Raw genomic sequence first — 24,934 nt, 5'->3', positions numbered from 1 at the left:
AAAAAAAAGAAATCAAGCTATACAGGGATTGTCACTCATTCTGGTTTTATTGCATTTCAGTCATACTCTTCTTTTATGAACAGATGCTCATCATTGTGAGCTATTTTTATGGGCACCTGTGGTCAGATTTTCAAAAATATTCAGTGTCCCACAGCTCCCGCTGCGAATGACCTAAACTATAGAGTACCAAGAACTTTTGACTCTGGCCTCACATTTCCATACATGTTTGTGGAGCAAGTTCTTTATAATACCACTGACTTGTAAGGAACTTGTTGGTACATATAGGGTACATATAGGGAAATTCTGCCTCACTTGAAGGAAAACCTCTGTGTGCCTACCAGGCATAAGCACTTATGGAAATTGTTGGAGTGCACCAGTAAAGACTTTTTTATGGCTGATAACAATAGCCAATTATTACCCAGCCATTTCAGCTGATACCAATCCGATAACCAATTTACAGGAATGCAGCTGGGCAGTGTGGAGGGCAGTGCCCTACACGTAACTCTCTGAAGGGGAAGGGGTGTTGGGGAGGGAAGGGACAGGGGGGGGGGATGGGGGAGCAGATTGAGGTCTTCACGGTGAGGAAGGGAGTGGGGTAGCGGCTGGGGCTGGGGATGCTGCCCAGCCAGGGCAGTGAATGGGACCAGGGCCAGGGCAGGGAGCAGGACAGCCGTGAGCAGGTTGTCCAGGGGATCAGCGTCCTGGCATTTAAAAATGGTGGTGGTGCCACTTGAACTAAAGCTCATCAAATGTGTGCTGCTGCCACCATTTTAAAGCAAGGGGGTGCTTTTAACCAGAGCAGAGCCAAGTGGGGGGTAATGGTGAATGTGGGTTGCTCACTGTGGGCTCAGGGCTCTTCTCTCTTCTGTCTTTGCCCCAGGAGCTCCGTGTCAGCCACCTGTCCCCTGCCTGTCCAGCCATGAGAGGCACAACTTGCCACCCCCACTACTGCCAGGAAGGCAGGGGACATGCAGCCAGTGTAGGGCTCTGGAGAGAAAGGCAGAAAGGTGGGGAGTCCCAAGCCCTCAGTGGGAAGCCTGCATCTGTCCCGCGCACACATCTGTGGGGGCATGTGCCCCCCATGCTTTCCCCAGGAGGTGCACGCAGCAGTGGGGAGCCTCCCCACCCAACTCCTGCACCCCCTGAACAAGCTGCCTGTGGCTCCATTCTGCTCCCTGCCCCAGCCCCAGGTCCCATTCACCACCTGGGCTGGGGAGCAACCCCAACCCCAGCTGCTGCCCCTACCACGCCTTCCCTCACTGTGGGGTCTTTGATCTGTGTGCCCTCCCCCACCCATGCCTCTTCCCTCCCTCATGCCTCTTCCCCTGCACAAATTTACCTGCAAGTTGCTGCTCTCCATGCTTCTCAGCTGTATTCCTGGCCACATGCATGCATGCACACACAGCATCCAGGGGCCCTGGCCAGAAGGCATATTATATTTATTGGTGACATTATCAGCTACACTGGCCAAAAAAAGCTGATCACCGATAATGTTCATTTTCTTTTTATTGGTGCCATTCCAATACCTCTGGAAATTGTTAGTTTCATTTGGCATCTGAAAGTGAGAAAATGATAGCTAAGCCTGCTAACCCAGTGACAGAACTACTAAATCCACAACTATCTGAAGTTGGGGGGAGGGAATTCTTTTTTCTTTAATAGGAACAGTCTTAGGAATGATTAATACTTTAGCTGTTTGAAAATGCCTATGTCCTATGCTTTTTTAGAGGATTGGTGGACCATAGCACTTGAAAAAGTAAAATTAGAACACCAAGTGCTGCAAATCAAGTGGTAATTTTTGTGGGTGTGGACAGAGGTAACAAGTGAAATGCACTAGTGAAGAGGAAACTTTCTAGCTGGGGACACATGTGCAGCCCCTGTCCCAACCTCGGATGGAACAGTTCAGCATTGCTGTGGCTGCATGCAGCTGTGTGTCTGCATGCCGTGTGGCATCCAGCGCCAAATCCCCAGAACATCTCCTTTCCCCACCCCCTTTCCTTCCAGCAGAGGCAACTGGGGCTAGAGTGCTTGGCACTATCAAGGGGCCTGAGGAGCAGGGTGTGATGGCTGGACAAGAAGTAGATTGTCCTTCAGCCTGTCAGTTGTCCACCTAGCAATCCCTCCCCCATGGAGAAAAGAGTACTTTGGGATTCTGGAGGACTTATGGGTCCTCTGCCCCTGTCCAGATGTAACAAAATGAAATGCTCCAAAACAGTGTATCTTTTCAAGAGGTGCTATTCTGAAGTGTTTTTCAGTTGCTTTTAGAACATTTCAAAGGTGTTTGAAATGTTTTGTTTCTCAGTCCAGACTGTAAGAGAGCTAGATTGAAAACTCAGCATTTGACTGCTTGCTTGTAACTATTTCAGAGGAGGACAGAAGTAGTTACTACTTCAGAGAAAGAATGCCCTTGAATGTATGTCCAGTGCACAGAGAGGGAGATCTTGTTTTTCTGTACAGTGTCTCTGTTAATTAATAGGAAACAAATGGAATACAAGGAGAAATCTGACTGAATAATATAATGGCAGAAAAATTTCATGTAGCATACATTGGCAGAGTAATGTAGATTTCTAAGAGAACCCCTTCAGTTGCAGCCAGATTTAAAAGTTAAATAGAGATTTTCTGCCCAGAGGTATCTATAGCTTGAATTAATAAAACTAACATAATTTTTAATTTTCAACAATAATGTAAACCTCTTGAGCCCTCTGAAACAAAGACTATTTAATAGTGCTCTTTGATCGTTGAAGTGGACCACGTCTCAATATTTATGGTCGCTTCATAACCAGATACTAAATGATTCCAGTACCTATAGCTTCGCTCTTTGCCTGGTAGATTCATGGCAATGTTGACGGTTCTCTTATATATCTGTTTATGAGTGGCCTCCAAGCTTAAATGTAACTACATAGCCAACTGTGCTCAGCAACCCATTACCTTTTTTTGTGCTTCCACACTTCAAGTTTTACCAGACCTTTTGCTGCAAAACACATATTCAAAACCTGGGGATGTAAATTAGCTTTCTGTAGCAATGTTTGATCTTCCCATGCACTGGGAATTTGAATCTAGCTTCTCTCTACTGCTGAGATGCCACTGATGTTTCCTTTCACTATTCCTTGTGATGCTCAACCTGGAAGATTTGGGGAAAGAACAGGCTGTTTTGGCCCACCCCTCCTTTCTCCCTCAGGGCCCTTTCTCCCTCAGAAGCACCTGTGGTAGGAGAAGGCTAAAGAGGAATAAAAAAGGTGATTTAAGAGAAGTCATCCAGGACCAGGCATAAATAACCTCGCCATGGGATTTCCTGGCAACTATCTCATGCCACTGTGTTTCTAGATCTCTTGCAATGTTATTTCTCCTTCAGTGCTTAATCCCAGAGTATTGCCTCCCCTGCAAGATTTAGTTTTATCTTTTTCTCATTGCCAGCCTTCATTGAGAAGTGTTGTATCCTTGGATTCAATAACATGAATGTAGGTCTGGCATAATAGTGGGGTTTTTTTTCCCTTAAGGATGATACCTATGCATAGGGCTTAATACATCAACATGCATCAGTCATGAAGTACAAGTCCTCTCCTCTCCTTCCCGTAAAAAAAGAAATCAAGGGCTCTCAGAGATGGTCAGTAGGCCTTCTGTGCATCATTCTTCCTGCTACCTGAAACCATCCAGGAGATCAGGACAGAAAGGGCATTAGTAATAGCAATGGCTCTGTATTGGCCAAGGAGACCAAACATATCCTTAGCATCACTCAGTCCAACCCACTTTCCTCCCTGTTAAGGCAGGGTCTTTCCTCCCAGAGACTGATTTGACATCCAGAGCCACAGAATTAAAGCTAACTGCCAAGCTTTCCAGTGGTATTGTATGGGGGGGGAGGGCATTCAGAGAGCATGTATTCAGCAAAGCTTCTACCACCTTTTGAATAGGAAGGATTTATTTCAAACAGTGACATGAGAAAAGAGAGGATTCTTCCCTCCTAACATAAAGATCTATGTAAAGACTTCAAGGGAAGGAGAGAGTTGGGCAATCAATGAGAATGAACATGTCTGTACAAATAAGTTAAGTCACCCCTTTTCTCCAAGTATTTGTATAGAATCTATATTAAGTGAGTGGGTAGCTGCTACTTCTTAAGCAGAAGGGTGATTACAATCTCTAGACAACATCTCTAGAATAATCCTGGCAAATTGGGCACCTGACCTAGAAATTGTCACTATGATTGGTAAATGTATAAACTGAACTTGAAATTCTTGCTCTGTAGGTTTCAAACAGAGGAACATCTCTAAAGTAAGCCACAGATGTCTCCTGTACCTCTGCAGAATGTGCCGTTTCTCAGCAGGAGATTGGTAAATCTGCTGAAAGAGTAGGAAATCTTAATACAGTCCATAAACCATTTAGAAAGTCCCTGAGAGGAAACAGTCTGACCATAAGAATTTAATACCAAAAGCTATAAAAAGTCTACAATTTATTTTTTAAAAAGCCTCTGGTGGAAAGATAGTCATCTGGGCATAACTGAGCATTATCCAGTGGTTCACCAAATATGTTGGGAACTTGGAAAACAGAGGGCTATTATTAGGTTGATCTGATGTAGGATGCACCAATTAGAGAGAGATGTTGCTTTCTGACAACAGGAATGATTTCTTTCCTTCTTGTCTCTTTCTGTAATACACAGTAGCAGTAAGAGTTCACCAGAGCTTGAATGGTTTGGGGCCCTGAAGGAGGGTAAAATTCTTTGCAGAGTAGATGAGCAGCCACACAAGTTCAGTATTCATACATGTAAGGTTATGATTTCTGCATGGTAACGTTTATACTCTTCAGAGCAGAGGAGAAAAGGAACATTCAAAGATAGTTTACTCAGGAGGCTTACAGTAGGTAAACAGTAAACTCAGTTGAACAAATTTCCCTGCTGTGGAGCCCTGTCTCATGGGAGCTGTAGTTTGGAGAACAAATGCCCCCATTATTTCCTATAGGCTAGCATTTCTTGCTGGAGTGCCTCTCCTATGATTATCATGATCCCATTCATTCTTCCCTCTGAGTGCCAGGGTGCATTGAGAGAAACACAGACTCTTATTCTCTCCCAAGAACTAGCTTGGGTGAGGATGCCTAGAAAAAGGGATGCCACTTCCAACAGAGAGAAGGATACAGAGGAATAGAATTCCTATCGCAGAGGAACTGATCCTTGAGGCATGGAAAGAGGAAGACCCTCAGATCTTGACCCATGACTGAGCTCCTAATACTCCTGAGACTGGGTGGAGAAAGTTGGTTTTTTTAATCTACAGTACTCTAGGCTATGGTGTCAGCTCTGAATACAATACAAAATGGCAACTCCAATTCCAGTTCATGAGTTGCATGTGAATGTGAATGCAACGTTAGCTAACAAAAGAGGTGGTACCACCCACTGCCAGGGTACTTAAACCAGTTTTTCCCAGGCTTCTGATACCTAGGGCGCACTTTTTTTTCTAGATTAAAATTAGAAGCACATTGAACCTTTTTACCCAAGAAGGTACAATATATATGTAAGACAGTGCAGTATGCCCAACCTTTCGGCCTCATGGGCTGGATGAGCAGTGCTGAGTTGATCCACAGGCCAGATCCAGGCCATGGGTCTGATATTACCACATGAGGCTGGCACAGCTGGAGCCTGACCCTGATTCTGCCACATGGAGCTTGGAAATTTGGTAGCAGGGGAGCAGTGGCAGTTTTAATCGCCACCACTCCCCTATTATCCACATTTCTAGACCTCTGGGGAGCACTGCGGGTTGGATCTGGTACTGATGCAGTATCATTTTTTTGTGGCACGTTTCTGCCACTGTTAGAGAACAACCTTTGGGAATTACCCACTGATACCACAGGTACAGTGTCAGAAGAAGTCTTATCACTTTGACATCTCTGAATCTGAGGTGTACAGTAACAATGGCAGTGGTAACAAACAGAAGCAATGCTGGCCATCAACGATGTAAAATGCTTTATCAAAGCTAAGAAATACAATGCCCCAGACATAGATCACTTTCAAGTAGGTTAGCCCGAGGTGTTTTTTTTTTCCCCTTCTTCTGGGTCAAGATGGGACTCAGTAGTGTGTGCCCAGCTAGAGAGCTTTCTTCTTTCTCCCTCAGGCAGGAGGAGCCACCGACTGACCAGAGGAGGATAATCAGCAAACTCAAGTGTTGGTAACAGCAGGAGTTCTCTTAAGGCCAGTAAATCTGCATATCTTATATGCAGAGCACTTGTTGAAACCAACTTCAAAGTAGAAAAGAGCTGCTCCTAAGGGAATACCTTAGTCAAATGCACTCTGCGCAGATTTTTCCATCAAGAATAATTTTAGACTAGCATCACAAGCAGTGTGTGTGTGTGTGTGTGTGTGTGTGTGTGTGTGTGTTAAAGAAACAATCGTGAACAGCATTCTTGCTATAAACAGTTTTTTCAAGTAAAACATACGTTTTCCTATTTCCATCATTAGCAGGCACAGTGTTATCTCAGACAGCAGATTTAAGGCCCAGAGACCTAATCTTGGGCATAAGATGTACTCATCTCTATCAAGGTGGGACTCAGACAGTTTCTTAAAATAAAATCTATCAAATCTGTCTGATTTGCACTAAGAGTAATTGACAACCAGCCTAAATTATGCAATGAGTCAGGAAGATTAAGAGAGTGGGTAGGCTCTGACTTGGTGCCACAGGAGTGACAGCTAGCTGTTCCCTTGCTCTGAGGGGGTTACAGGATGCATGTGTACAGCAGAGACTGCTGGCCAGAAAGATTCTGGGCTAACGCACAAAGGGCTTCATGTGGACTGATATTTAGAGAAGGATACGTCACCATCTACATACAAATTCTGGGATTATTAAAATGAGGAAGTACCAGGATTTTGAGTTTCAGTGTGAAACTGTTAAGTGGTTTCCCTATCTTTCTTTATCTCTACCTGCATAGAAGAAAGTATGGTCTATTTATGCTTGGATGTCAGGCCTTACTTCACAACTGCATATTTACTTCATGCTCTTAAGATTCATGGAGAACTGCCATAGAATATTGGTTTGGTCTTGAATGCCTGAACTCTGCAACCTTTTGCATTGCTCAAAAAGTATGCAATTCTTCCCGTGCAGCAAGGTGGTCTTTCTGATGACCATTGCTTCCACCTGGGAGATGCCAGAATTTGAGCCCATTCCCTGTGGAATATCCAGGACTGTTACTCAGACTATAAAGTGTTTCTTTGGTCCCAACTGGTCTTTTTTCCTGGAGCTAGTTTTTTACAAACCTCAAATATCTTGCTGCTCTTAGTGAGATGTCCAAAACTATCTTACTCCACAGACATGTTCTGGATCTTCATAGCACCTCCAGGTATACATCCATCAAACAAAAATTTAGTTCTCTGTTAATTCCCTACCAGAACAACATTAAAATATGCTATATTGTGGTGACTGATATGCTTCTATGAAACCTAAAATTCACTCCAGCAAGCAATTTTATAGCCCACTATCTAGGAGGATAGGAACCTGCTGAGCTAAAAAAGGTTACCTTTCCAAAGCTTTAGTTTTGATATTTAGGCATCAAAACACTGTTTTGAGTAGAAGGATGCTTCATGTTGTATAATAGTGGAGAAGGGTTTTAAAATGTGTGTAGTTCTGTTTGATCCTTCCTGAAGGCATACAGGTAAAGGTGTCCTATTTACAGGCCAATGAGGCAGTGCTTCACTTTCTTTAACCCAGTTCCTTCCAGTCCATAGCCAGTCTGCCTACCAACTGAACTATGTGTCTCCCCCTTCCTGAATGCATACTGCTTTTAACTTCTCATTGGCCAATGGATTTCCAGCCCTTGACTGTGGAGGGAAAAATAGAAAATTTGTATTTAACTTACTGAAAAGTCCCATCATCAAGGTTTGTGGTGCACAGATGAGAGCCTTCCCTCGTTTGAGAACATTGGGCCAGTGTGATAAACATTGTTGTTTAGTTCATTCAGATTATTTTTTCTGAATGATGTATTGCGGTAAAAATTCACTGTTTCTTCTATAGCACATGTCTGAGAAGCCTGATTCTGTCTGTCTGTTTTAGGCTGGTGAAAGCTCAATCTATGGACCTTGTAACAGAAAAAGTTTTTGATACATAAAAATGTTTTCTTATTCTGTAGTTTGTGTGATGAAGACTTAACTACCTGTAACGCATTGTTTTTATTGGTGGTGGTGGTTGTTCTTATATGGTCTTCCCCTCCCCTCCCCAATAGCATTAGGCTTCTTGCTTCATAGTCAGTTTACGTATATATTAATATATATGATACTTGTATACTTCAAGCTCTTAGAATTGTTTGTTTGCTGATCATTCAGATAAACAGTTTATACCTCTGAAATATTTTGCATTGATTTGCATACCTTTTAATCTATTTACCTTTTTATTTTAGCTTGCAGTGTTTATATTGTGAAAGAACCTTCAGAGACAAAAACACACTTAAGGATCACATGAGAAAGAAGCAGCATCGCAAAATCAATGCCAAAAATAGGGAATATGACAGATTTTATATCATTAATTACTTGGTAAGAGCTTCTGCATATAATTAGTAAATTGATGGGAGACTACAGTTTCTTGCAAAGACTGAACTAGCATTTTGCACAAAGGACAAAATTCAAGTGAAGGACACTTAAATTCATTTACATGATATTGGGGGTAATTTATTAAACTGAGGACTAACAAACATTTGTTGTTAAGAATCAATTTTGAGACCTGATGGAATACAGCTTGAAGATGCTTTAATCAAAATCATAGGTGTTCAGTCTCAACCTTAACAACTGGCAGGGAAAATGAGATACAGTAATGAAATAAAAGAAGCACTAAGTGAGATTTTACTGGCTTGAATTAGTTTTCTACTAGGTGTAAATTGCAAATAATTTGAAAGACAGCATATTCTACCAAGATGATGTTATATGGATTTCAAGTAAAATAGGGGGGAAAAAAGTTTGCTATTCTGTCCCCACATTGATGTGCCTGCCTGTGATGGATTTAACAGTTCTACTTAGATAATTACATTCAGTTTAAACCTCCTGTGTATCCATCTACCTAGCAAGCCCACCAGCCAGTTGTTTAGCATCTCCTCATCTCAGTTTCTTTGTAGAATAGCAGTTTCTGTAGCTGCCACATTATAACCAAGAAGTGTCAGCATTTTGGTTGTGAGTTGAGTAATTTTTACATGTTTTCTTTATGTTGATACACATTATGAATTTTTTTTTCATGCATCTTCGACTGCATCGCCTACTCTCTTCCCCATTGTTCTCTCCCCTGCTTCATTCTAGAATTTTACCTGCCTTTCTTTTCTAATTTTTTGGCAAGTCTGTTTCCTTCTCCTTCCCAATGTAAAATTGTTGCAAGTTTGGAGTTTGGATCCCAGAGTCCAGTGGCCCCCGGCAATCAGTTTTACCTGCTGCACACTCCAGCCTTGATGCAACCTCCATTTTTTTTCTACTTGCCCCACCTTTAATATTACATATTACAATAAAGAAGAGTAGCCTCCTGGGTGATTTCCTCTCCTCCATGACACAATTCTCAGCACAGTCCTTAGTGATCAGTACAGCACCTTTTGCTGGGCACTTTTAGTGGCCTGCACTCTTCTAGCTACTCCTATGCCTCACAGCATTCATAAGTAACCATCACATGTTCCCAGAAGAAAAGATTAACACCCAGGGCTTCATGCAACCCAAACAAAACCTGTTGCCCCTACCAGCTGGCTGTCTCAGACAACTCCTAAAGGTTGCCTTACTATCTTATTCCTGTGTTTTGCGGCCTTCGTAGAGGAGCGCCTTCCACCTTGGCATTCAGGGCCCGGGTGCTGTCTCCAGCCCTGGAGCCAGACTTATTATGGCCCTGGGCTCCACTCACATTCTCTGACTCCCTCAACCGGACACAGGGGCTACATGTTGCTCATCAGCAGACTGCTCAGATCTGCTGCAGCCTCTACTTAGCTAGGGGCCCAGTGCTCTGGGCCCTGTAGCCTATTTCATGGCAGCTTGCTCTAGGACAGTTGCATACGCTTGCTTCAGCTTTGGAGCCCCCACTGTCTCCCTTTGGTTGCTTACCTTTTTGCAGTTGACACTAAATCAGCTGCTTGCCACTACTTGCAGCTATATAAAGCTGCCTTCTATCTGTTTAAGTAACAGGGGTTGGGTTCCCCTGTTACAGAAATCCATCTGCTCTCTACTGCTTGTCCCTATCTAAATATCAATAATGTGAAGACTAGGACTGTGATACCATCTCTGGATGGGAAAATGTCACTGCTTGGACATTTGGGGTTTTCAGAGCTTGAAATTTAGAATCTCTTTACTTTTGGAAAGCAGGCATCCCCAGTGTTTGCTGCTAGGCCTGCTACGTGCTTCAGACTTGAATGTGATGTTTTGAGGAGCTGTTTCAGGTAACTTTAGAGGTTTTATATGTCTCCCTCTACCCTGTAACTAAGGGTATGTCTTTATGGCAAAACCAGCCTGGGCTCTTATTCACCCCTTCTTATCTATATACAAAGCTTCACATCAGAGCTAAATGGCACTCTCAGTGCGGCTAATCTGCCTGGGTAGGGATGTGGACTAGAAAATCTGGATTCCACTAATTTGGGCTGGTAACTCATCCACTTAGCAGTGAGGATGCAGGCTAAATCATTGTAATACTGACAGTCCTCCAATGCCTTCCCATAATTTCCTCTGTAGCCCCAGAAGGACAGACAATTCTTCTCAGAATTCATTGGGAAAGGATCATAGGGCAGCTCACCTTACTGCATCATAGAGAACCAAGGGATGTGCCCTCAGAGGTCCTGGTGACACACATGGGAAACACAATCACATGCGTAGGTCTTGCTTTGAAGCGTAGCAGATCTCGCGTGGCTATCACACGTGGCTAACCAGGTGCTGATTACTCAAGCTGTCATGAAAGCGTGCCTTTCAGAATCTACCTTTTAGGTAGAGGAATACTAAAAATAGTCTGAATAAAGATGTTATGCCTCTCTAAAACTTTTTAAGGAACTTTTCCTGTAACGTCCCATGCAGTGACCACAGGGATGTATTATTCAGTTAATTGAGGCTTGTTTTAAATTACCATAACTCTGCTTGCCATTTGTTAGTATGTGTCACCATCCCATAGCCATATTTTAACAGCAGTTTTATTTATCCCTGCCCACAATTTACAATCCTTCAATTTCTAAGGTGATTTTAAGCATACTCCATGTTTTTAAATTGATGCACTTCAGAAATCGGTCACATTTTTCTAGCATTTACCCTAGAAGTTTTACTTGTATCAGGTACAAGCAGATAATAATCAGCCTAGGGGAATAGCAGGTGCATTATCTGATGACTCGTATATAACATGTGATTCCCAGTCTCAAATACTTGGCCTTATTGTGCATAGAGGAAAAAAACTATTTTAGATTTCTCTTTAGGAGGTTCTAGAATATGCCTCTTCCCTCTGTCTTGTACACTTGAAGTGCTGCTAGTGAGGCAGCTTAGCTTTGTCGGTAGGAAGAAAACCAAATAGTACCAAAACTCTTTGAAAAATCTTTCCTGATTTATAAACTAATCTACTGTAAAATATGTAATGCAAACAGACTGCATGCTAATTTTATATGGTCTAAATGTTTTCATTAATACCAACCACATTGGTTTTTAGAGTGTCTTGGACACTGTGGAGTGTGTTTGCACTCTAAATGACCTTTGGTGGGCTCTTTATTCATTTTTTTTGCAGAGGAGGGAATAAGATTAAGGAGAATACAAAGTGTAATTTGTTCAATGGAGTTTCAATGGATTACCCCATATTTATGAAGACAAATAATGTTAGTTCCTACTGTGCACATTTTGACCATAGTGATTATGTTAATACGATGAAGTTATTTTTGAGCTGAATCCAGATTCAGCACCAGAAGCTGAAGCTGCCCAAAGGCAGCTTTTCTAGCTTGCTTTCCCCACTTTTCGCAGTTTTTCTAGAGGAATTATTTATTTATTTAAATACAAGTGCCCGCAGCTTTCCTGTTTTTCATCCTCGAAGAACACTCCGTCCTTTCTGCTCTGACTTGAAATACCCAGGAGTAAGACCAATACTGTGATTTTGGGGGAGGAGAAAAGGGGGCACAATGGCAGCCCCAAGGAACCTGCACCACCACTGCAGTTTTTGTTGGGGGCGGGTCTTACACCAAGGAGCAGCAGCCCATGCTGCTGCCGCCACAGTCTGCACCAGGATGTAAGAGTTCCCTCTGCCCCCTCTACTAGGTGCCAAAATGGAAAGTTATGCCTTTGAGCAAGATCAGTTTCACTGGATAGCAGAATATGTGTTTTGGGGTTTTTTTTACCTTTTTGAAATGAGTGATATCCAGTGTTTCAATCACTCATTACAGAACATGACTTGATTTATAAAGATTAGTAGCTTTTGATTACTGTGGCATCTGTTTCACAGACAAATGAGTTTTTAGATCTTTCTGTCAGATCTGTCAAGCTTATTGTTATAGTTAAAATAAATAAATAAATGGGTTTCTAGTGATATAATCTATTTTTAATCCTTAGTCCTTTTAAAATGAATACAATAAACCTCTAGAAATGGGAGCTGGGTCTTGACCTGTTTACATGAAAACTTGTTGGTAGGTTATCGTAATTTTAAAAAATGGTACTCCTTTTTAAAGCAAACTTGTTTTTGTGGCCCTACTTTTTCCAATAAGTTTGCCTTGCATATTATTTTCACTGAACGCTCTGTAAATGTTCTTTGTAGTCAGCTTTGTAGCTGGAACTGGAGGTTTTTCTTGGTGTGTTTGTGTGTTTTAAAGGTCTTTTTGTTCACATGTACTGAGAGCTTTCATTGAACTGCCTCCCAACCTTGGGGCCTGTTCCTTTTCCCATTGAAGTCAGTGGCAAAACTCCCATTGACTTCATTTCAAGCAGGAGCCTAGCCTTTGTTTTTCCCATTTATGCTTTTGGCTTCATTAGCATTTATAGTGTAATTAATTATGAAGATCTCCTTTCTTAACCAGGAAGTTGTTTCCTCTCTCTTTTTTGATCTGATCTCTTCTATGTTGGTCATTGTCTGCCCTAATTAGCCTTCTTGACAAAGCTGGAATAATGTAAATGTGAAGTCACATGTAAATAGTTTGTCTTCTGATTTACCAAGGCTTTTTGGGTGGGTTTTTTTTTTCATGACTTAAAAGTGGCTTTTGATCTGTTGCCTCAATTATTGGTCATATGCTCTGGTGCTCTTCAGTACCTGTATAGTAGTAGATGTAATCTTTGGTTGTAAAGAGAGAGGAACTTTTCTTGACATTTTACTGTCCATCTAACTTCATCCCTAAGCCCCAACCACAAGGTTATTAGATATTTAGTAGTTATACTGAATTAAGGTGGGATTTTCCAAGTCAACAAGGTGAGCTGTATGCACTGATCCCATTGAAAGCCAACGGGACTTGTGCCCCTGAGCCATTTAGACATTTTTTGAAAATGCCTCCAAAGCTGAAGTCTCAGGCTGCATTTAGAACTGGGGATCCTTTGCATAAGTACTTTTACAAGCACACAAGGAAATATAACTCTTGCTTCAAAGAGCTTACGCCATAAACAGAGAGACAACTGGATGGTTAAACACAGGCAACATGATAACACCGCACGAAAAGTATTTAATCGTCTTAATTTTTAAAACTATTTTTCCTCAGTGCCCCAACCCCCAAAGTTTAGGCCCTTGTCACCCTTAAAAATGTTTGGGTCAAATGTAGAGTAAAAAGTGGGGCAGGTACCTTAAGTTTTGGGGAAGATAAGGTGTACTTGCAGGGGAAGGCAGCTGCTATTTAATAGTTGCGATGCATAGGAGTGTAACTCCCATTTCCTCACAGCTGAACACCTGTTCGTCTGGGGAAAGTGCTAACTTAGTAGTTCAGGCCCTTTACCTAGGGTCATCCGCCCATCATCACACATTTTGCTGTCTACGAAACCCTTGAAATGGTGGGCATGCCGGCTAGGGAGAGAGACAGTAGCAGGAAAATCTGGCTTTGTGGATATAAGCTGTATTTTGAATGGGAAAAATGCAGCCATCTTTGCACTTGCTTTCCATTTTTATATGCAGCCTTGCTGTAATGTGAACTACAAAAGAGGTTTCACAAATCACTCTGTTTAGTTTGTGTGTGTGTGTGCTTGTGTATATGTGTATAAAGGCTTGAATGTTTTTTAAATATGTATTTTCCACTTCTTGAACTGGAACGAGTCCTGTTTTCTCTGTGCTAAGACTTTCTCAGGGGGTCTCGAGAGGTTTGTAGTGAGCTCTTGCATCTGAGATGAAAAAGCAGGGATGCTAAATGCTTGACAAAGAAGTTCTTTGTCCTAGATGGTCATAAGGCTTTACAGTTAAATAGGTATTAATGAAAACAAAACTAAATGAATAAACAAACTAGAGATTTTTAATAATCTTTCCTAAAATCCACTCCCTCCTAACTATTCAGCTTCAGTCTCTTGTCATAAATAACTTCACTAGTCCTTGATTTTGAAATGGAATCTTCCAGAGCAGAAAAAAACTCAGAATTTTTTCTGTAAAAAGCCAGCAGGATAAAAAGAAAGCTTTTTTCAGAAATGTCCTCTCTGCCTTCTCTATATGCATGACAAAAGACACTCATGCTCAGTTGTTTTCTCCTTTTGCAGAGCATTTTTGCAGAAGATAAAGTTTAATTTTTTTTGGTTTACTTATGTATGTATGTCTTAGTGGCAGGGGAGGAAAAATGTGAAAACATCTGTTAATTTTGCAGTTGTGGGTTGCATAGTTTTATTGCAAGCAATGAGGTTTGCAGCCAAAGGAAACTGGTGTGCAGCTGTGAGAACATGTGGTGAGAGGTGTTAATGGCTTCATCTTATCTCACAATAATGGTGACATTAATGAGTCTTCCATGTGACTTGGAAAGTTTACACACTGCAGCAGAGCATCTCTGAATAAATTACTGAATTTTCATTCCATAATCTGCAATGACAATGTACAGTAAGGGCTATCTAGAGATGAGGTGTTTGGGTACCATTTAGCCAGTAGTTTGTAACCACTTTGAAAATGCTCATTAAATTGGCAAATTATGTGTCCATAGTCTTTTTTCATAAAACTACATTGATGATAATAGTGCTTGTTACCAGGACCTGTTAATAAAATTCTTTATTAGAGTGAGTGACTATTTTAACAGATGGAACAGAAAATGTTCAAATGTGAATATTCATGGCGAATCCTGTTAAAATTTTACCATACACCTCAGGGATATTTGGAAAACGACAGAGACAAGACGGTTAAATAGGATGTGTGTGAATGCCCTGCAACCATCAAAAGTATAAGTACAGACATACCACTAATGTAACTAGTCGGTTATATTTGTTCTGGTGTATTTTTAAAGGCAGGCAGAATCTGTCAAAGAAGAAAACTGCTGGTATTTAGTGCACTGGCATTCAGTCTATTATTGGCTCTGTTATTTACATTATAGTAACACCTAAAGCCTCGATCAAGATTAGAGCCTTATTGTGCTCGACCACCCACCTGCACACACACACACTCTTTGCCAGAGTTTAAAGGTCACATAACATAAAGGGCTAGAGGGAATGGGGTGGCATGAAGTGACTTTGTCAAGGTCATACCATATTTACCCAAATCCAAGACAACCTTGGATGTAAGATGACTGCCCCCCATGTAATTAGATTCCACATGTGGAAAGTGAATCTATATTAGATATTATAGTGGACCCCATCCAAACCTGGGCCCTATAAGCACTTTTACATGTGCTCTGGGACACAGCTTCAGGCACTTTAATAAGTGAGCTGCGCTAATTAAAAGTGGTTATGTGTATCAGCATCCCTGCACTGTAAAAATGGTAGTGGGGCACTGAGCTAAAGCTCATTGAGCATGTTTTATTTCAGAGTCCTCCACCACTATTTTTTCAGCGTAGGGACACTGATGCACGTGACACGGAAGGCTGCTGGAGCACGATACCATGTCAGAGCAGGCTCCCCACATGTCTATTGGAGCCTTATTTTGCCAGGCTTTACAAAAACATGCAGGACAGGAAAAAATAATTCAGCAGATTTTACCCAGATCTTCCAAAAAAAAATGTATGTGTGCATATGAGTTTCAGCTCAGGGTGTTAAACTGGTCCAGGAGGGTTTGCAGGGCCAGAGGACTACCTCCCATGCAGGGGACAAATTCCGTGGAAGGCAGTGGAGCATGACTTTTTGCTGTGTGAAAAGACAACGCAGTCAATGCTTAAGGAAATGTTCCTAGCCATTGCCATTACTGCTGTTAGTAGAGCACGTGAAGGCCGAGGCATACCCTGATAGCACAGGAGAGCCTGTTAGAAGACTCTTGCCACAGGGGAGGAGGGCATTTGAGTGTGCTGGGCTTCCCTGAGTGACAGAGCATGATTTTGGGCTTAGCTGGGGACAGCTGCTGTGGTTAGGTCCGCCCTTCCAGGTGCTCCTGCTCCCTGCTTTGTCCTCCCGATGTCCTGGTGCTGTCCCTACCCCAGGAAACCCCTACTTATGCCGCATACTTTGACCCCTGCAACCATACCTGCCCCCATCCCCAGCCTGTTAGCCCTTCCCCTCCAATCCCATCACAGGCCCTTATCCACCGCCTCACTCCCATCCCAGCCCTGCAGATCCATCCCGGCCACACTGACCCATTGCCATCCTTGCCTACTTGTAAGGTGAGCAGCTGCTAGGCAGGTAATGGCCAAGACATTAAGTAGTAGTTTGTGGCTGAGTGAGGAGGAAGGAGAGGGCTACAGAAGCTCAGACACCAGATGGCGCTGTTCTGCTTTGTCTGATACTCAATTCTAAGATCAGCCTCCCCCTGCCCCCCAAATTGAACTGGGGGGAGGAGGGTGAACACGCATTGTTTTGGAATCTAGGGAGTCCGGTAAATACATCAGTGGCAGAACTGGCAACAAGCTTTTGGTTACTGGACTACAAATTTTCTCCTGAGTCATACTGCCTTCTTTTAATACTCTGCAGTCAAATCTACACTTCACATTTAATTAAGTATGTCATTTACGAATGGGAGGAGATACAATCCCTGACTGACAGCTTTGCTGGCAAAAGCTCCTAGCACGTGCACAGTCATGCTGGCTAAACTATGCTTTTGCTGCCAGGAAAGCTCATTTTGCTCAGAGAGACAGAATCTGCAAACTGGAATGATCTATCCTGGCAGACGTGCAGTTTTGCCAGTAGAAGCTGCAGCTACATGAGCAGCACTTTGCTAGCACCATATCTTGGTACAGCTCTACTGTTGAAATACTCTCGTCAACTGCATGTCACTTTTGAGAGGCATGCATCCGATTTCACGCTGCTGCTTTTGCCAGGCAAAATGAGTGGCATACCTGATTGCAGGTGAATAAAACTGTTGATAATAAGAATTATTAAAGCAAAGCTGTATGGATTGCGTAGATATACAAACATCACAAAGTAAATGCAAACTAAGCAGTTGATTTTTGGCTTAGGTTGCCTTGTATCTAAATGGGGGGGGTCTGTTTTTTCCCAACTGTCACATGTTGAAAAATTACTTCTGTTTTTTTTTTTTTTTTGCTTTTTCAGGAATTTGGGAAATCCTGGGAAGAAGTTCAATCAGAGGATGATCGAGACTTGCTAGATAACCCAGAAGAGTAAGAGTTATATAGGTGCTACATGCATGTCAGGAGTTAGATGTGGGAGGATGGGGGGGATCTACTGTACATGCTCAGTAGAGACTCTTAAGAGATGCGTAATTTAATCAAATCAAGTTCAGTTTTCATCAGGACAAGTCTCATCAAAGACACTTCTCCGTGTAGGCTACTTGTAAGCAAAATTTCATCTTTCAATCCCCAAGCTGTTATCAACTGCAAAACTCTTCATTATTAAAGTTGCCATAATGAGGGCAGAGTATATTTTCCCTTTGTATTCAAACTGGATTAAATTTGGTTTTGCTGCAATTTAAACTATCAGACACAGTCCAGGCATGAAACATGTCATCCTGAAAAAATTAAAACATCATAAAATTCTGAGCAGCAGAACTTTGGGTTTGGATTGGAAATGATTATTGTTGCTCCCTCTGTGAGCATCAGACCAAATGGGATTGTTACATTTCCCTTCTAGCACCTCTACTTCAAGACTATGGGGGGCCAAGGTCACAATGGAGGTGGCATGCTTAGTCCTAGAGAAGTAAGACTGGAAATAATTAATGGATAAGAAGCATTCTCTTGCAGCTAAGCACAAAGCTGGGCAAGATGACTTCTGACAATTATTCAAGGCTTTTTCTGTAACCGACTGCCTGTAGTGCCCTATCATCTGAATCCAGGATGACTCTGAATTTAAGATAACCCTCCAATTATGAGTTCTGTGCATGGAAAAATGTTAAATTTGTTATCATTTCCCATGTATAGAATCTAATTATTGGAGAGTTGTCTTACATTTGTTCCCTACACTGCTACAGCAGGGAAAGCAGTGGCAGAGGCAACAGGTGCTATGATGCATGGAGGGGGCAGGTGGTGGTGGAATCTAGCAGCCTGTCCCTTGCCTATCCTTCTGCCTGCCTTTCCAGTGCCTGCACATATAAGCACCTGCCCCCTCTTCAGTGCCTGGCCTCTCTTGCTGCTTGCCACCTCTGTCCCCTCACAGCCTCTAGTCAGCCCCCCCACTGCCATTTCCCTCCAGCTTCAGTAGGGCTCTGACTCCATTCCAGCCAAAAGAACAGCACATGGGTGCTCCAGCCCCAGCCTGGCCATGGAGCAGTTGTTGGAGTGGTAGCAGCTCCAGCTGGGCTCCAGAGCTGGAGCCTGTGCTAAAACTGCATTGCCACTGCCCCAACCAGGCTGGACTCAGGCTGGAGCAACTTTGTGCTCCATGCTGTGGGCTGTAGTGTGACCAGAGTCCTGCCAAAGCTGGAGCCAGAGCAGCAGGAGGTGGGAATGGTGGTGGGGGAGGTTGAGCAGTGGTTGCAGCTTCAACCCCAAACCTAGGTCAGGGCAATCCCCGCTTCTGCATTTTACTCAAACCTGAGATAGGGGCTTTTTATCTCCATGTTAAATGGGGGAGGGGGACCTTGTCTTGGATTCAAGTAAACACAGTACTGTTCACTGCTCTGTTAGGTGCCCTGGCTAAGTGGGAGTTAGGGCTTGTCTAGTAGGGCTGTGCGAACGGCTGTGTTTCAGTTCAGTTTCAGATTCAGCTGTTTTGGAGGACAGTGATTCATTTCGGATTACTGTCCTGTTTTGTTTCGGCCAAATCTGTTTCCTCCCTAAGTCACTGGGGCAGTGCGGAGCAGGCAGCAGCAGCAAAAAGACCACCAGCGCAGATCTCTGTTTCCTGAGGAGCTGAGTTGCACAGCAGGGCAGCAGCATACAGCTGTTTCCCTGCAAGCCCAGCCCCAAACTCCAAAATTTTCCGAAATATTTCCGAAACGTTTCAGATGCCTCATTTCATTTTGGATTTGGTGTTTCGGGTACCAAAACAGCCTGAAACATCTCTGAAATAAAACAGCTGCCAACATTTCGCACAGCTCTATTGTCTACCCATAGCATTACTCAGGAATAGCCATTAAGCTGTTCTGGGCTTAAATGCAGTGATGTAAAGGCTATTATTCTGACAAGAAGCCACATGTTTTTACTTGGTTACCCTATCATAAATCCCAATTGCAGGATTGCAGTCTGAACCCAAATAAGTTTCTCCAGATTTATATCGGTGTAAGTGTGCACATCTACACAAGGCATTTACTGCAGAGCTGCCTAATTAGCTCCGCAGTAAGCATGTATACGCGCCGCCTTATTAGGCCGCAGGAAATTAATTAACTCCACCGTAAGTTAATACCTGTAAATACAAGTAGTGTCCTGTGGTAGTGTTCTTTACTGTGCAGCAGTGCACATGTAGACATTGATGGGACTGCCTGGGGTACGAGGGTGCTTCAGTGCAGAGGCTGCCTGCCAGCTAGCCCCACATAAGAGCACCATTGTGCCTCAGCCAGCCCCTCTGCAGCATATTGAGCCAGGTTGAAACAGGCCCGGGCTGGTAGGCTGACCCCCCTGGTCCCCTGCCAGCTGGGGCTGCTTCAGCCCAGTTAAGTGTGTTGCAGTCCTGGGCACGTATGAAGACACGGTGCACAGAGGCAATAAGTTCTGTTGTGATATGCTCCAGAGTTTATTCATTTGCATTAATTTCACGTATAGATGTGCCGAGTGAGTGTAAAACTAAGCTTACTCTTTTACACTATCAGTTTAGCTTTCACAAAGAATCTCTTCAAGCCTTTCCCTTCAGCAATTTGTGCCCTTTGTTTCATTAATCCCAGAGACTGGTCTGACTGGGAAGAGCATCCCGTGCATGCTGTTTGTCTATTTTGTGAACAGCAAGTGGACACCACAGAAAAATTACATCTCCACATGCAAGTACGACATGTTTAAATAGTATTTGCTTTATTTAGGTGAAGTGACACTTAATAGCGCAGGATTGTAGCAACTTTGAGATCAGATCTTCTGTTGCACTAGAATGCCCTCTTTAGTACAGAACAGAGACACTGCATTTCCAGTGGATGCTCCACAGAAAATTCAGGGGAGCCACATTTTATAGCAAGGGTGTGACTAATTGTTGTTGGCAAGTGTGCAGATTGTATACATAGCAAAGAGAGAGAGGCTGCAATAAAATTGTATTAACTACACTAACTTGCTGACTTAATGCTTTGAATAGCAAAGCACTTTTAAACTGAAACCTGGATTCTAAACAAAGAATGATATTTAAAATCACCACATACAAAAGACTTGGTAAACTCAAAAGTACTGGATTTTATTATATCTGTAAAAAGTTGAGCTGCTTTTAGTCTGGAATACTAGAAATAATAAGCCTTTTTCTTTTTGTCAGGAAGCACATGGATTTGACCTTCTTAAAATAAAATCAGAGAATGGTAAGTAAGAGTTGCTGTAATTGTCAGAATCTGCCTTAGTTTGGGGAAAACTACATTTTAAGGATACTGGAAAACAGGTCAAATTTAATCTTTTTCAGATATTTTTAACTTCATTATGGAAACACTACCTCTGCCAGCTGACAAAGGACAGCCAAGCCCTTTTTGTTTGCTCCTTTTTTTGGAACATTGCTCCAGCCTAAGATATTCAATATTCTCTTTTGAAATGTTGGGTTCTTTCATGGAACAGTTTCTGCAAATCTCTTGTTTTGAGAGCACATGCCTTGACCCAATCATCCCATGGTCATTATTTCAAAAAAAGAAAAAAGCAATTCAGAGCTCCTTTCACCTTGGAGGTAACATGGGAGCATGATGCAGACTGTGTCCTGGGCCACATTTGGCTATTGTTTGTTTTCCAATATGCTGTGAAGGGAAACAAATCATCCATCACTATTAAGATGTATCAGTGGCCAAATTCTCTTCAGCTGGAAGAAGAAATACTGAGAGAGATATGCAGAATTACAATGCCTAGACCATATATATCTTCAGGGGAAGGTTAGCAGCCTTGACCCACTTCTTTATTTAGAAGCACTTTGTTGGTGTTTGTTTTTTCTGAAGTGGTTGGTTTCTGCTATTCGCCAGGTTTAAAGTTTTATCAGCAAGTGAAGCTGGTGAACTTCATCAGAAGGCAAATCCACCAGAGTCGCTGCTACAGCTGCCAGGAGAAATTTCAATCTAAGATTGAATTAATAAGCCATATGGAAGAGACCAAACACATTACATTCCTGCCAGCCACATCTACGTGGGATCAACCACAGTAAGTGCTGACTTGTTTTTTCTTCCTGCATTTGTCATCATGGGGTAATTTGTCATCATATCAGTATACATGGGCAGATCCGGGGTTTTGTAAAGGTGGGGGTGCATGTGCAGTGATGTGACTGCAGGGGTGGCTACAGCCCACTCCCACCTCCCTCTGTTCCCACACTGGGTGAGTCGACTACACTGTGAGAGCAGTAGGTGGGGACTTTTTGTATAGTTCCAAAGCAGGTGTGAGTCTTCAGGGTCACTCTTACCCTGCTCCAGCCAGGCTGCATAAGAAGCTGGGCTCAGCTGGGGATGCTGGCAGCGCTAGTGGCTGGGAGGTTCGCCTGCCCCAGTCTGGCAGGGAACATCCCCTGGGGGCATCTATATGTACCATTACGGCACAGTGCTAACCTCGGGAGCAAACTGCACTGGCATTTATAATGATGCCTTAATGGCATAGGCAGATGCTATGCCCAGGACCACAGCAGTTTGAGTCATGACGGAGCAGCCGCAGGCTGACGGGTCCAGGGGTTCAGCCCAAACTCCAAGAGGGCAGCGCTGGGGCTGCCTGGAATACGAGAATGTCCCAGTGTGCAGTCCTGTGGCTAGGCAGCAGGCAGAGGTCTGGGTCCCTGCTGCCTGGGCTGACCAGGTGCAGTGTATTTTCACTGCTGTGTCCCACGAAGTTGGACAGTACTCATGTAGGTGCACCCCCTGGCAGTATAATCTGATGTTCCATTCTGTGCTAATGACAGAGTACCCAAAACTACCTGACATTCCTTTAGACCCAGGTGATGGTAGATGTATGATCCTGAAGCTCATACAATTCCCCACAGTGTCTGTAATCAGAAAGGTTGGAGAGAGTGCTCTCCCAGACACCGCAACGCTATGGTTTGTGATGTTCCACAGATCCTAGATGCAAGGAGAAGGAATGGCTCCTGACACTGAAGCACTTCCTCTATTCTCTATACAGCTTTTATAAGATGTACTAACAGCTTGACTTTTCCAACACTCTGTTCCACTTCATGCTTGTAACTCCCATCCCAGGCATCCAGTAGGTTCAGCCACCCAGAAGCCTGCTTTAAAAAAAACAACCCTTAATTGCACAAGGGCTCAATTGTGCACTGTAGTGTTCTGGACTATTACTTTGGTGCTGTTTTACAAAGGTAGTTCCCATCTCTCTTGGCCTTCTCACTCTGGCTCTGATTGTGGTGAGGAACAGTTAAAAGCAAACAGGAGAGAAATCTACAGTGCTGTTTTTCACAGACAGCAGCAAACAGTAACCACAGCCTGTACCTTCAGCCATGAGGTGGGATATGAACATGAGAAAAAAATCTTAAGTAATTTCAGGTGAGGGCTGAAAAAGAGGTGAGGGTGTAAACACCTTTAAAATCATAACACAAGGAAATACGCTGTTAAAGCAGCTAACGTAATCTTCTCTGAAGACTTCTTCGGGTAAATGTGGCACATCTTGTAGAAATCTTCGTTATGAGGGCTAGTCTTACCCTGAGGGAACAGTAAAAATCCTGAAAGAATCGTGCAGTATTTAGGTATTTAGGGATGCGGGGGGTCTACATAATATGTGTGTATATTATACACACAACCCCCAAATCCTATTATTATTATGTAGAATCAGACTGAATCAAATCACAGCGATCATTCACAGTTGGTCACACTTTTGGCCAAGTGAGCTGAAGCCATACATTCACATCGTTGGCATTCCTGATGGTCAGCAACAAAGTAACTTTTGGAATGCTGCATCTGATCAATTCTAAACTTTCATGGAACGCGCAAGGAATCGGTGGGCAGAATACTAACGATTCCCTGCAAAAATCAGAAAACCACCTCCCAAAAATAAAAGCCAGAATTCCACTAAAACCCAAGCTTCCAGAGTGTTCATTCGATACCTCAAGCAAACAACATTCTCCCACACTCTCTGCTAGTTCCTGTACGCCACAGGCAACGGTTTACTAGAGGGTCAAACACTTACTTAACAGCTGGGCTCCCTCCCACCAACTAAGGCTAGTTCTTCCCGTGGCCCAGCCAGGCCTCTATTCATTCTAAGACAAGTTTGTCTGAGCTCTGTGTGTGAGCTATCTGAGCAACAAAGCACATGACTCTATTAATATTATCTTCTTAAATATTCTTGCTTTCAGGTATTATTTTCCTACCTATGAAAATGACACACTTCTGTGTGCATTGTCAGACAGTGAAGATGAACTGACAGCTGAGAACCAAAAAGAAGAAATCCCTGTCATTAGTGAAGATATTTCTAGCCTGAAGGCTCTGAAACAGAGTAGCATTTTAAACCAGCTGCTGTGTGAAGAGAACAGCAATTAAGGGAAGCTTTGACATTGAGAGAGACACTTACTAATCTGCAGGCATTTTACCTGCAAGGCAAAAATCGTTGGATTTCACCTAACATACTAGTGCAATTTAACTCACGACAGGTACAGACTGATTTTTAAACAAATGGGAATATCAAATAAATAAAAATTACATGTAAACCTATACTTCTTTTCTTGATTGTTGCTACTTTGCTTTTAAATTCATGTGGTATTTATCCATTTAGGTCTCAGAAGCCTATTTTCATGTTTTTGTATGTAGTTTTCCTTTTCTTTGTGAACATCTATCACAACTGTTTTATTTTAAACTAGACATGGACCCCTGAGAGAACCCAGCTTGCCATATGAAAGACTGAATTCTCTTATATATGGCTGCTGGAAACCAGATGGAAAGCAACTTGACTTCAGTATGTATTCTAGTCTTTCAAATGGATTCCCAGATTTTAACTTTAAGCCTTGAAAATGAACACAGGCCCATATCTTCCTAATCTGTATTCCTCCTACATCTTATTGGCCCTTTGCAATCTTGGGCTTTGACTCTAACAGCTGCCCTATATAAGAAGACACCTGTGCCTGCCCCAGCAGCTTTAATAGGGTTTTATTTGGCCCTGTCACCTGCTAACGTGTGGCATTTGGCAGAATGAGAGCCTCAGTGTAAACCTGTAACGAATGCTATCTTGTTTGTTCCTAGGACTTTCAAGAATTAAAAGTATTAAACTCTTCAGTCTGAGCTGAGTTATTGAGTTTTGTAGCTGGGAGCTATGACAGACTTGCACCTATCCTCTAGATCTGAGCAGCAGGGATGAATAGTGCAATCCATTCAGGTGTGCCAATGGTACTTCGTGGATTGAAGAATCCAGCCAAAACAAGCTTTAAAAGGTTTTCCATAATTTAAGTTATCTAGTTTTATGGACTTTTTTATTTAGTTATTTTTAGATGGAAATGGAG

At 42.7% G+C, this 24,934-nt stretch overlaps 1 protein-coding gene and 1 long non-coding RNA gene across 2 annotated transcripts in view; one reads left to right on the top strand and one right to left on the bottom strand.

Moving 5' to 3' along the window:
• Nucleotides 1-500, bottom strand: part of LOC109295625 — a 6,118-nt gene extending 5,618 nt beyond the window's left edge. Inside the window, exon 1 of the long non-coding RNA XR_002096788.1 lies at nucleotides 117-500. This is a non-coding gene — a long non-coding RNA (uncharacterized LOC109295625). The remainder of the gene's footprint in view (nucleotides 1-116) is intronic.
• Nucleotides 1-24,710, top strand: part of ZNF277 (zinc finger protein 277) — a 93,672-nt gene extending 68,962 nt beyond the window's left edge. The window contains exons 7-12 of the mRNA XM_019514561.1: nucleotides 8,362-8,494; nucleotides 17,510-17,577; nucleotides 20,232-20,328; nucleotides 20,798-20,840; nucleotides 21,480-21,654; nucleotides 23,798-24,710. Of these exons, the coding sequence (XP_019370106.1) occupies nucleotides 8,362-8,494; nucleotides 17,510-17,577; nucleotides 20,232-20,328; nucleotides 20,798-20,840; nucleotides 21,480-21,654; nucleotides 23,798-23,981 (700 nt within the window). The 3' untranslated portion in view covers nucleotides 23,982-24,710. The remainder of the gene's footprint in view (nucleotides 1-8,361; nucleotides 8,495-17,509; nucleotides 17,578-20,231; nucleotides 20,329-20,797; nucleotides 20,841-21,479; nucleotides 21,655-23,797) is intronic.
• Nucleotides 24,711-24,934: the final 224 nt, after the last annotated feature.

This window comes from Gavialis gangeticus, unplaced genomic scaffold (assembly GCF_001723915.1).
Source record: "Gavialis gangeticus isolate Ggan-Ray unplaced genomic scaffold, GavGan_comp1, whole genome shotgun sequence".
Lineage (NCBI taxonomy): Eukaryota > Metazoa > Chordata > Crocodylia > Gavialidae > Gavialis > Gavialis gangeticus.
Note: the sequence above shows the minus strand (reverse complement) of the source record. Positions and strands in the feature narration are given on the sequence as shown.